General features: G+C 46.5%; 1 protein-coding gene across 5 annotated transcripts in view; it reads left to right on the forward strand.

Annotated features, from left to right (window-relative positions):
• Positions 1-12,753, forward strand: part of DPYSL2 (dihydropyrimidinase like 2) — a 103,741-nt gene that overhangs the window by 53,499 nt on the left and 37,489 nt on the right. For all 5 annotated transcript variants that reach the window (XM_054018417.1, XM_054018419.1, XM_054018418.1 and 2 more), the window contains 5 exons: positions 2,571-2,735; positions 4,838-4,899; positions 6,253-6,333; positions 7,410-7,478; positions 11,087-11,207. In XM_054018417.1, coding sequence (XP_053874392.1) covers positions 2,571-2,735; positions 4,838-4,899; positions 6,253-6,333; positions 7,410-7,478; positions 11,087-11,207 — 498 coding nt within the window. The remainder of the gene's footprint in view (positions 1-2,570; positions 2,736-4,837; positions 4,900-6,252; positions 6,334-7,409; positions 7,479-11,086; positions 11,208-12,753) is intronic.

The following is a 12,753-nucleotide window of genomic DNA, read 5'->3' on the forward strand; positions in this document are numbered from 1 at the left end:
CCATTGACGTTGTCGTGGCTACGGTTCTAAGCTGGAGTTGAACTTGCGATGCGGAGGCAAACCGTTCTGCGTCACACCCTCCCGCCTTGCAGAATGACTTGCTACATCTAGCTGCAGGCACAACTTCATCTGAAGGGCACAAATATTGTAACCGTTAATTGCTGACAGTCACGTAGCCACCGTCACAAAAATGGGAGCGATGGCCAAAGCTTTTAATTCATGCAACAAAGATGGTTGCTTTACATAATCTTCTTTACTTCCTGGAACACTCGCTCGTCTCAGGCAGTTTGGGGACATTGTTACTTATTCAGACGGCTGGCTGCGGCTAATGAGGCGTTCAGGGAAGCGACGCTGTTTCTACCAAGCTGCTCATGTAAATCTTGGATGGTTTGTTTGGCTCTGAGTAAGAGCAAAGGGATGGTTTGTGATACGGCAAAGGCTAACAGGGCCTGAGGACTCCGTCTCTCATTTCAGTGGTTCTGTCACGATTTAGAGCCAAATGCTGGGCTGATTGCAACCCAGATATTTAACAATATAGTTAAAAATAAACTGCTCTGGTTTCTCTGCTGATAACTAAGCGGGTTTCATGTATTTCCCGCCCCCCACCCCTTTGGCCAATGTACAATCAGCCAAGCTCTCCTCCCTCCCCTAGCCCCAAACACAAGTTCAATTTGTGACCTCTGAAGCCATGAGATTATATGTCTTTTTCTTCCCCCTTGAGCAGCTGCCCAGTCTTTCAGACTCTGGTTTTGTGGCCTTGTTCCATGCTTGTGTTTTTTCTCCAGGATGTGGAGCCCTCTGACTGCACGGTCCTCAGGGCTTGCTGACTCGAGAGAGAGTTCCTCTTAGTACTTACATTTTAAACAATTTTTGGAGGGGATATTAAACGTCATGCTTCAGGGTTTTAGGGTTTTTCACCTGTTGATCTCCGAGCTCTTTACAAAGGAGGGTAATCATCATTATCCCAATTTTACAGACAGAGAAACTGAGGCACAGGGAGGGGAAGTGATTTGCTGGGTGGCCGAGCCAGGAATAGAATGCAGATCTCCTAGTTCACTGGACCATGCTGCCTGTACCTACGACGTTGGTGTTAGTTCTAATCTGTCAAGTTCCTAATGGCTCCAGACCTGCTTCCCTCCTTCACGTGATGCTGCTCCAGTTGCAATCAGTGGAGGCCCTAGAAATGGAGTACTCTCAGAAGAGGTGGTTGGCAGCACCTTCTCCTTGAAGGTGTTTAGAACTCGCCCCTCCTTCATCCACTGGAACCCAGATTTGCCAACTTCCCTGGCCATGCTGCAGAACCCACCTCAGGTGTTGGGGAGATGATGAACTGGGATGTAGGGGGGTTGTGTTGGAGTCATTATTGGTGGGCTAATATCAGAATATCGGCAGCTCAGACAGGGCTTTAATCTGAAATTTTTACATTGACTGTTGTTTTTAACAGCTAGGTTATACAGGTGGTGCTAAAAAATCAATACAGTAGACTAGGGGCTCCTTTTCAGATTACACTCAGAAGGCCTCCCTTGTGCATACATATTTGAGGTGAAGCTAACCATTGTGCCAAGAAAATTACAAGGTCTATTGTGCACCACTTAAGCCCCACTTGAACCTTGGGCTGAAGGTGGACATAAGTGGTGCTTAGATCTTGGCTGGGCCCCTCTGCACACGGGTAACTATCACCCTGGATCTACAAATGGCACCTTAAAAGAAGTTCATTGAAGGGATGTGTGAATATATACAGATTGCTGTGGTCTCTGCATTGACTGCAGTATGCAAATTGGGGGTCTATCAGCAGGTTTTAAAGAAAATTGTAGCCTTAGTTATTTTGGTGGATTTAAAGAAGAGCTGAACTGCTCGCTGGAAGCGTTGCTGCTCCCTCTTTTGGTGTTAACTGTAGGATTATGGTAGCAGCAAATTAGAGAATAGGTGCAGAAAGTGGATCTTTTAATATCTCATCTTTGTATTTAGACTGGAAACTCTTTAGGGTAGGGACAGTCCTTTTGGTCTGTGTTTGTACAGTGCTGAACACAGTGGGGTCCTGGTCTGTAACTGGAGCCTCTGAGGTGTTCTAATAATACAAAAATACATCCCAAACCCTTTGGGGTACCTTATCCGGCGTCTCATAGGGCACATAGTAGACAAAGATGTCCCTCAGTTTGACTGGAAAGCTACTCACTGATGCTCATGGGGGCGGGGCGGTATTGTCTGTCATTGTTTGTAACCCTAATAGGAAACGGGAGTAACTGTACATATAACTGCAATGGTTTGAATTTGCACTGGCTTTGAACTAGGAGTTTCATCTGCTCCATTCACATATACTTGCAGTGAAACACTCTAGTAACTGAATGATTTCCTCCTTTAGTTTTTGCTTGCAATCGAATGGCAGAGTGGGTTCTCGAACCCTGGGCTTTTGGAAACACACAGATCTTTTCAAACTCCAATTTTTCTTTAGAGAGGGGGGGAAAACATCCTGTTTCAGAGAGTCAGTGGAAAGTGCTATCTGTCTTGGATGGCTGCTAAAGGCCTTTGGACACACGTTCACGGGTGCAAATGTTTTATGTCTTTTCCAGTTGATCACGTAGTTCCGGAACCAGGAACCAGCTTGATCACGGCATTTGACCAGTGGCGAGAATGGGCGGATAGCAAGTCTTGCTGCGATTACTCTCTGCATGTGGATATCACGGAGTGGCATAAAGGGGTTCAGGAGGAGATGGAAGCCCTGGTGAAAGACCACGGTAAGTTTCGGGATCATTTAAATTGATATGTTTTCACTGATTCAAATTTATTCTTTTTTTATTTGTTTTGGTCAAATTAACGGCCAGATCAGAGTTCAGAATGGGGTCTGTTTTTGTTGTTGTTGAGGCTTGGTACATCAGGAGGCGGTGTTGTAGGGGGGCTGGAGAAGTAAGGTTAGTGTATAGGGTGGGAATGGAATCCAGTGTTGCCGTTCTGAATCCTTCCCTCTGGAATGGCGTTTGGGCAGGGAGACTGCACTGACGGTGTGTAGGGGGTAAGATGTGACAGCTGGGGTGGTATTGCTCATGGCTGCCATGGAGTGCTGCCCATGTCATTCAGAACAAGGCATACCAGATCCTCAGATGGTCTAAGCTGGCATAGCTGCATTGTCTTCAATGGAGATTTGGTGAGCTGCAGCAACAGAGGATCTGGACCTTCTCTGGAGATGGGCATCCCCCTAAAGGAGTGATAGCGACACTTTTTTGTAGGATGTCTCTCTCCCCGTTGGCCAGTGTCAGCAAGAGAGCTGTAAGTCACCCAGGGGAGATAGAGGCGGCCTGACTTTCCTTTCACTTGCAATGGTGCAAGTCCGGAGTAACTCCTGGAGTTAAACTACTATAAGCGAGAAAAGAATCTGGCTCAGGAAGAACAATCCTTCAATGGCCAGCGAAGGTAGGGGAGATGGATAAGATGATCGAATAGGTCTTTCCCATCTCCGATTTCCTTGACCTTTCATCCCTGGGCTGGAAGGATTTTCCATTCTGTTTATGGTGTAAAAGTTTGGTGGTGGTGGTTTTTTAAAATCCTAATGGTGGTTTTCCTACACGTCCTGGTTAAGGATTTTTACCATGTCATGTGCTATAGTGTGCAGGGGAGGGGAGGCCGATTTGCATGAATTGTAGAAACGCTCTGTTAGTAATTCCCCAGCCGTCTAGCAGGAGGGGTTGGGAAACCAGGCAGCCAGTACCCATTTTTCATGTATTCTGCTTATTTTTTTGCTCAGCCTCCCACAAAGCTGAATCCAAAAGATTTATTCCTTTTTGGTGTTGAGTGGAGCCTTAAAGGCTTAGCTCTCCTCTCTGCAACAGGGTGGGTTCCATCATTCTTACTAGTGGAGTTATTAAATGCCACATGGCTAAGAAGATGGTGGACTTTAATTGTGATTTATTAAGTGTTGTGTTGTTTCACAGCAGATTGAATTTATTTCTTTATTATTTCTGCTCTCTGGGGGAGCCCAGAGCGGTTCACATCTTATTTCCAGGAGCATCTTCAGGCTCGTCAGTTGTCCGGTCATACTCTGGTGGATTTCAGTACATTCTAAACTGTGGGATCGATTCTGCTCCCAGTGCAGTCAGTGAGAAACTCACATTGACTCCAGTGGGGGTAGGTCCATTGTCATGCATAGCGCACAGTCTAAGGGGCTGGTACGGCCAGGGGCTGTGCACCTTAACCTGATGTTGCATTATCACGGGAGCTGAGGATGCTGGGCACTTCCCAGGAGGCACAAAAGGTCAGATCCTCAGGTGGTGTAAATTAGCATAGCTCCATTGATTTGATTGGCAGTACCTTGATTTACTCCAGCCAAGGATCTGGCCCTCAGAGCCAAGAAGGATTGGGCTGTCCATAGCAGACCATTCCATTGAACGGATGCAAAATCAGTTCATTTTGATGGGAAGAGGTTAAAAGTTTCTTAAAGCCAGCCAATGTCTATACTTGTTTCAATGGTGCATCTGGTCCACTCCGGCAGGAAGGGGAGAGTCCTCCTTACTTAAGACAGGTGGAATTTTATAGGGCCAGGACTGTCTTATTCTGCCGTTTCCAAACCGTATAGTCAGTTTTAGCTCTAAGAACCTTGTACTTGAATCTCTTCTCACTCACACCCGTGTATTCCCATTAGCTTCACTGAAGTTCCTCCTGATTTACACCAACATGAGTGGCAGGAGAATCAGGCTCTTGGGCTGTCTGGCCTATTAATTTAACTTCTGTATGGATCACTTTGTTTATGTAACTTGTGGCTGGCTCACTTGTAACTTCAAGGTGGACGTTATCTATGCCTATTACTTGTACATCCTGGGCGTTTTCTTTGTTTTGTCTCTGCTAGGTGTGAATTCCTTCCTGGTTTACATGGCCTTCAAAGATCACTTCCAGCTAACAGATTCTCAGGTAGGAGGGCTTTACATTCACAAGTGATGCTTTAGCCACACACAAGTTTTTGGGCTCAATAGAGGAATAACTGGATGACATTTAATGGTCTGTGCAACAAAGGAGGTCAGACTGGATGGTCTAATAGTCCTTTCTGGCCTTAAACTCTATGAATCTATGTTCTATGCCTGTATCAATGACTCAGGTTGTGCCGTCAGCTGGGATTGAACCGGAGGCCTCTGGATCTAAAAGCAAGAGCTTCTCCTGATGGAGGTAAAAGAGCAGCGCTGAAAGTCTCTCTCCATTGAAGTCAATGGCAAAATGCGCATTGATTTCAGCGAGGCCACGATTTTATCTCAGGCCCTTTAATTTGGAGGCAGGACCAGACTCATAAACCTCTCTATGTGGTCTAGCCATTGGAGGGAGACACACTGGTTAGCATGCATTACACACGCTATTCTGGGACCTAGTGTCTGATTTTAACTGGGAAAGCACTTCTTGGTTTTACTATTGGAATCACCAGGACCTTAAGAAAAAAATTCCCTGTGGCAATTCTATCTGCACTCGTCAGTCATTGGCTATGTTTCATTGTTGGGATGTACAAACTGCAGAAGGTTTTACTTCCAAACGTGATGTGATGGAGATTTTCCTCAGTGTCGGAAGTTTGCTTTGAATTGAGTAAGAGGTGACAGAAAAATTGGTCTCTTATATCTAAGAACGTGGTCAAAATTTTCAAAAGTGGTCACGGATTTTGTGAGCCCCATCTTTGGATGCTCAGCGTGGGACCCAATGCACCTCATTGTCAGAGGGGCAGAGCTCCAGCAACTCCCATCAATGCAGTGGGAGTTGTGGGCGCTGATCAGCTTTGAGAATCAGGGCCAGTGCTTTGCAAGTTGGGCACCCATGACGTGAGGCATTAAAGAAGCCACTTTTGAAAATTTGGGCCCTTAGAACTTCTACTGATGATGCCCTGGAGAACCTACCAATTCCTGTTTTATTCTCCATTATAATAATAATAATTAATAATACTACCTCTTATATCGTGCTGCTCATCTGTGAGTCTCAAAGTGCTTTAGAAAGGAGGCCATTATTGTTATCCCCATTTTACAGCTGGGGAAACTGAGGCACAGAGAGGTGAAGTGAGTTGCCCAGGGCTCCTCAGCAAATCAATGGCCGAGGCAGGAACTGAACCCAACTCTGAGTCCCAGTCTACTGCCTTATCTTTTATGGCAAGCTAAAGAGAGCTTGTCTGTCTCGGTCGCTTTCCTTTTGTTTCGGTTTTACATAACAGTTTAAGCTAAAGGACATTTAAGCTACTGGAGTATTTGTAAAACCAAAAGGTATATATCAAATGGTGTCCTGTCTTTCTCCTAGATATATGAGGTCCTGAGCGTAATCCGTGATATAGGTGCCATAGCTCAAGTTCATGCTGAGAACGGTGACATCATTGCTGAGGTATCTTATCTGTTTGCTCTGTGGAATTTTAGCGGCATTATGCTGTCAGGTGTTCAAACTCCAAATCCCTCTCTTAAAACCCACAGCAGGAAATCACTAAGACAAGTCAAGGCACTGTATCAAGTAGCATAGACATTTCCATATAGAAAGCAGAGCTGTACTTCAAGATTACAGCCCCTGTAGCTCAAAGTAAGAGAACAACAATGCCTCAGGTTTATATATGTGTGTGTGTGTGTGTGTAACTGGAAGGGACCTTGAAAGGTCATCGAGTCCAGCCCCCTGCCTTCACTAGCAGGACCAAGTACTGATTTTGCCCCAGATCCCTAAGTGGCCCCCTCAAGGATTGAACTCTCAACACTGGGTTTAGCAGGCCAATGCTCAAACCACTGAGCTATCCCTCACTCTATATATCTGTATAGATATATAGAGATAGAGGGTTTTATTCCATAACAGTTGCAAACTATACATAAATGTCTTCACCCATCACTGAAATACAGCCATCTCTGGGATGGAAGGTGGCCACTGTGTGTATTAATGTTACACAGCACTTTAGGACAGGAAGTGAAGAAACATTTACTATACGTTTTGTACAGCACCTAGCACAACAGGACTTGGACTTGGTTGGCCTCTAGGGACTATTGCAATAGAAATATAATAAATAAATAAATAATTGGGTCCTGAGGCTGAGGTCACACTTATTTTACACGTCATGCCTAGATCACGCAACTTGGAGTTGCATAGGTTTTCAGTGCGTAGACTGATCGTTTTGGGGGAAGTTTCTTTTGTTCTTTCAAATCTGCAACTTGCAGGGCTGTGAAGTGAAATCAGAGGAAAGGTTGGCATGACAACACTGCGAATGAAATGGCAAGGGTTTGCAGAGCTCTGGTAATTACCCAGACACTGGGAGTTAGTCTGAACACTGGTTCTACTACTCCTGCCTTTGTGAAAGTACCGTGGGATATCTAGAGAGCACAGATGACAGGGATCTCAGTTTTACATCTCTTCCAAATCTCTCCAGCTCCTGGAATTAGAAATGATATTGTTTTGAGCCATCTTCTTGTTTTTTCCTGCCTTAGGAGCAGCAAAGGATCCTGGACCTGGGAATCACAGGCCCTGAAGGGCATGTACTGAGTAGACCTGAAGAGGTGAGGACGTTACACATTTTCACTTAATTCCACCTATTCTGGGTCATGTCATATACTGCCTCATGCCTCGATTAATGTGGCCATGAATATGGTTCACATCGTGTGCCCTAGGAAATATTGGCTTCACAGACAGATGGGAGGAAGGGAAGAGAGGATATTGCGGCTGGAAATTCGTGTTTGCTTGTTCTGTCCGTGCAATAAATACTAGATAATGATGATGACCATTATATTTTATTTGAATTACTGTAGCGCTTATGACAAAGATATTTCTGTCGTGTCAGATGTCCAGAGACCTCAAGCTGAAGACCCTTATAAGTATCATTAGCCCCATCTTACAGCCTTGGGCTAGGTCTACACTGGGGGGGAGGGGGGACCTAAGATACGCAACTTCAGCTACGTGAATAGTGTAGCCGAAGTCAGCGTATCTTAGGTCGATTTACCTGGCCGTGAGGACGGCAGCGAGTCGACCGCTGCCTCTCCCCCGTCGACTCCGCTTCCACCTCTCGCCGCGGTGGAGTTCCGGAGTCGACGGCAGAGCGATCAGGGATTGATTTTATCGCGTCTACACTAGACGCGATCAATCAATCCCCGATAGATCGATCACTACCTGCCTATCCGGTGGGTAGTGTAGACTTACCCTTGGTAACTGGGAAGCAGAAAGTGAGCATTTTTGAAATTTGGAGCCTAACGTTAGGTAGCCAACTTGAAATGCCCTGGCCTCGTTAGCAGAAGCACTGCAAGCCCATGACGACTTCTCAAGTCAATGGGAGTCGTGGATGCTCAGCAACTCTGAAAATCAGGCTTGTGGTGCCTCAAACTGGGAGGCCCAGATTAGGGGACACTCATTGGCCTGAGATCCTTGCCCAAGGTCACACAGCGGGGGCTGTAGATGATGGAGGACTCAGATTACGTGACTCATCACTCTCTGGTTCAGCCACTGGATTGTGCTTCCTCAAAATGTCACGGTAGTCCCCAAGGAATCCTCTGTATACTGGAACCTCTTCCCTCCTGGAACATGCTCATTTTCACTAAAAGCTAAGCTATAACTGGAATTGCTATCTGCAGCTTGCAAAGTGAAACTATTCAGATCTTTCCTTCTGGCCCTGATTTTGAAGCCCTCATTCTGATTTTACTTAGGCCAAATCCTGGGTTTCTTGCATATTTTAAACCTCAGCAAATTCCCATTAACTCAGGAGATTTGTCTGAATAAAGGTTTCTGGATCTGACTGCATTGGATTTTCACTTTTCTCTGTGCTCCAAACCTTCAAGTTGTTGTTCATTGTTTACTTGGTCCTTGTTTGGGCAAAACTTCTTTAGAAGTCAGTGGGAATTTGTACATAGGGACAAAGTTCTATCTATCTGAGGTATTTATATTCTTGTGAGATAGGGAAGTGCTAAGGCTCCTGTTTACACATGGGAAGCTAAGGCATAGAGAGACCAAGTGACTTGACCAAGCTCAGACAGGAAGTTTGTGGTGGAGTTGGGACTTAGGCTAGTGTCCTAATCATTGGACCATCCTTCCTCTCCCATTGATTGCGCTGGGATTAGGTGCCCACGTCACACTGACATTCGGTGGGAGGTGGATAGCTAAATCCCTTAGGGTCCTTTTGAAAATTGTTGCGTAAGTAACAACACAGGATTTGGTCCTAAATTCTGTTCCGGCTGAATTGTACTTCTCTGAGCTTTCAGTATCTCTGGGCTGGACATTGCACCATGGAATCTTGGCTCTGTGAGGGCCGTCCTTTCTGTACAAGGAGATTCTGATTGTTCCTCCAAAGTCTCAGGGCTTTGCTAAGGGTGCCAGATGTGGTGCTGCTGAAAGCCCAGTGGGTGAGATCATTTTCACAGCTCCCCCCTTTTTTATTTACTTCCAGTCAACTTTGTTCAGTCAAGCAGCATCCAAAGGCATTTTAGTGCCAGCCATAAATCTTTCAGTTTCAAATGCTGTTGCGGGTTGAGAGGAACAATGCCCGGCCGGAGTGGAACACAAATCCTCTCCTTTTTTCCCCTATTGTTGGCTCTGGGGATGGGGACTGTTTCCTGGATGCTGTGCGCAAACATCTGCATCCAAATTTCCCATCCACCCTGGTATTCCTTGACATATTTTCCTGATTGCATAAGGAAAACAATAACAGATGGTGGCATTGGAGGAAAACTGCATGACACTTGGGCTCAAACTGCTGAGCACCCTCCAGTCCCGTTGACTTCAAACAGAAAAGAGGATGCCCAGCATCATGGAGGATTAGCTCAGTCTTTCGAAGTGCATCCTGAGCAGGAATCAGACTCTGATGTAATGGATGGGGCCGTTCTCTTATTTGGCTTGTTTGTTACATCTCCCTCCTGCAGTTTGAATTAGATGCACAGACGCTCGTTCTTCCTTCAGCGTAATTAGGATACATTGCATGTGATGCTGCTGCCTAAAATGAGAATCAGCCCAAGTCATAGAGAGCCACCTTTTCACTTGAGGTCAGCTGCTTTAATGCAGTTAATGGTGCCTTGGCCATGTGCTGCTCCCTTGCAAGCCCAATAACAACAAAGCTTTAGTGAAGGGCCTGATCCTGAAAGGGGCAGTGGAGCTGAAGTTTCCATTGAATTGAAGGGGCTCAACATCCAACAGGCCTAATTCCTGCAAGATGTAACTATCTGGTGGCAGGGCTGTCAGCTCTAGAATTGACTTCTCCCACCAGCTTACCAGAGCCTGCAGTGTTCAAGGCCAGTCCCTTTCCCCGGTGTGGGCATTAAGGGGATGGGTTGCTGTTTATTTTGTTGGGTGTCCTTTTTCCTATTGGATGAAATTTTAGGGCTTAAGTGATGCATTGGCATTGTGTTGGCCCTCTGCACAAGGGTGAATTTCACTGGTATGCCTATGATTGAATAAAGAAACTGACTAAAATGTGTAGTAATGCATAATAAGAGCAATCAATTCTCATGCGTCAGGGTGTATTGCCTGCAAGGGTCAGGAAGGAATTTTCTCCCATGTACAGCACTTAATGACTGGTGGATCATTTATGGGGAAACATGCTTTTCTCCAACGCCTCAGGTATTTCCAGAGGAAGGATAGAAGGACATGATGTTAGATCGTAAAGTGCTCAAGGCAGGGACCATCTCGGTGCAGTGCTGAGCACACTGAACCAATAACGATAATATTCGGCATGTGATCTGTCCTTGTACAGAAAAATCCTGTGGGTGAAATTGTCATTGCGGTTCCAGCTTCTGTAAATCAAGTAAAGGGATCAGAGCGCTGTGAAAGCTGTAAACCCTGGATCCAACCTGGGGAGGAACTGAGAAAAACCCCCAGTGCCGGGGGCAGGGTAGGAAGAAGCTGGGAGCGGGACTGGACCAGAGATGGGGATTTTAGATGCTGCAGAGCAGCCTGTGTGCATGGAGGCTCTAAATTGGAGCAGCTCTCGAGGCTGCCCCAGTTTATGGCAATCCAATCCAGTCCTGACAGCACCTGGAATCTAAATGGCTTAAAGCCACCAAACCCACTCCTTTGAGTCCCCCGCACCCTCTGCTCTTAAGAAAACAAAGTTGTAACTGGGTGAGTCGGAAGAGCTGGCCACGCTAAGCTGAGCTTGTTCTTACGTACAGCTGGCTTTATTTTTTAGGTGGAGGCCGAAGCAGTGAACCGGGCAATAACCATCGCCAACCAGACCAACTGCCCTCTGTACATCACCAAGGTGATGAGCAAAAGTGCCGCAGATGTTATTGCTCAGGCCAGGAAAAAGGGTAAGTTATTCATAGATGGAAAAGTCCTATGAGATCATCCAGCCTGTCTCCCTGCCAAGCCGGGATTGTTCGCTGAAGGACATTTTTCTAGTATTGTCCAGGTTGGGGTTTAAATGTCCCAAACAACTGGCTCTGTATCACTTCCCATGGGACGCCTGATAGGCTGTCTGGAAGTTTTTCCTGATCTTCAGCCCAAATGTTCTCTCTCTGAATATTTATCCCATTACCCTCAGTAATTTCCTCCATTAGACAGTTATTAGGTGTCCTGCCTTTAATCATTTAGTCATATTACACAAAGCTCTTTCCTTGTAACTCACTCCTTCCAACTCCCCCGTCTTTCTTTTGTACGGCTCCCTTCTACACCCAGAAATAAACAATATTCCAGGGGCAGCTACAACAGAGAGAAGTATTCTCACCTTCCTGATGTCTATACTCCACATTGCTGCGTTGGTCCAAATTCAACGCTGGCATTGGCTCATATCTTCTGCTTCTCGGACAAATGGGGGAGGAAAAAGTGAGCGGTGCTGCTCTTAAGAAGGGCATTAGCTTAAGCAGGACAAGCAAATGACATCACTGCTTTCCACCCTCAGTGGAATTACAGTTAAACAGCGGAGAGATCTCCGGTTTCATCCCTTTATTTTGTTACTAAAGCCTTGTTAATTTCCATTTAAATCATCCAGGGTGGGCGTTGAAGTGGGAGGATTTTTTTCCCCTTTGCACTCAAGGATTGGATTTAATTTGATGCAATCTAAATAAAAACCAAACGAATACACAAATGACATCAGTTTCCATGTGGGGGCAAGGTGCTGGAAGAATTAGTTCTTCTTCGAGTGATTGTTCACGTCCATTACACGTTAGGTGTACGCGCGCCGCGTGCACGGACGTCGGAAACTTTTTCCCTTAGCGGCTCCCGTCGGGCCGGCAGGGCCCCCTCCCTCCCGCCAGAGCGGCGCCCTGCTCTAGGGTATATATATCCCTGCCGACCCGACCCCTCCAGTTCCTTCTTACCATCCGTGGCGGCGTTGGAACAACTCTGTCTCTCGTCTGAGAGTGTCCCTTAGCATAGTCATTATCTACAACAGTTATCAGTTATTTAGTAGTTAGTGTTGAGCTTAGTAGTTAACAGCTCATTAGGTACTTAAAGTTCCTGCCGTGGTTGCTTGGTCAACCCCGGCACCGGCCCTGGGCGGCGGGGCATGCCGCACGCCCAAGGCTTCAAGGCTTGTGCCACGTGCCGCAAGCCTATGCCATTGAGCGACCCCCACGACTCGTGTCTCCGCTGCCTGGGGGAAGCTCACCAGAAAGAGCGCTGCAAGATCTGCAAGGCCTTTAAGCCCAGAACTAAGAAAGAAAGAGACTTTCGCCTCAAGTAGCTGCTCATGGAGACGGCGTTACAGCCCTCCATTTCGGCGGCACCGTCTGCCTCAGTGCGGAGCGCCCTGGCATCGGTGCGGGAACCGGCACCGGCGGGTCACTCGAAGCCCACGGCACCGACCCAACGGGGGCATGTACGGCACCGGTCGCCTTCGCTGACAAAATCAAAGGG

The sequence above is a fragment of the Malaclemys terrapin genome, chromosome 2 (genome assembly GCF_027887155.1).
Source record: "Malaclemys terrapin pileata isolate rMalTer1 chromosome 2, rMalTer1.hap1, whole genome shotgun sequence".
Lineage (NCBI taxonomy): Eukaryota > Metazoa > Chordata > Testudines > Emydidae > Malaclemys > Malaclemys terrapin.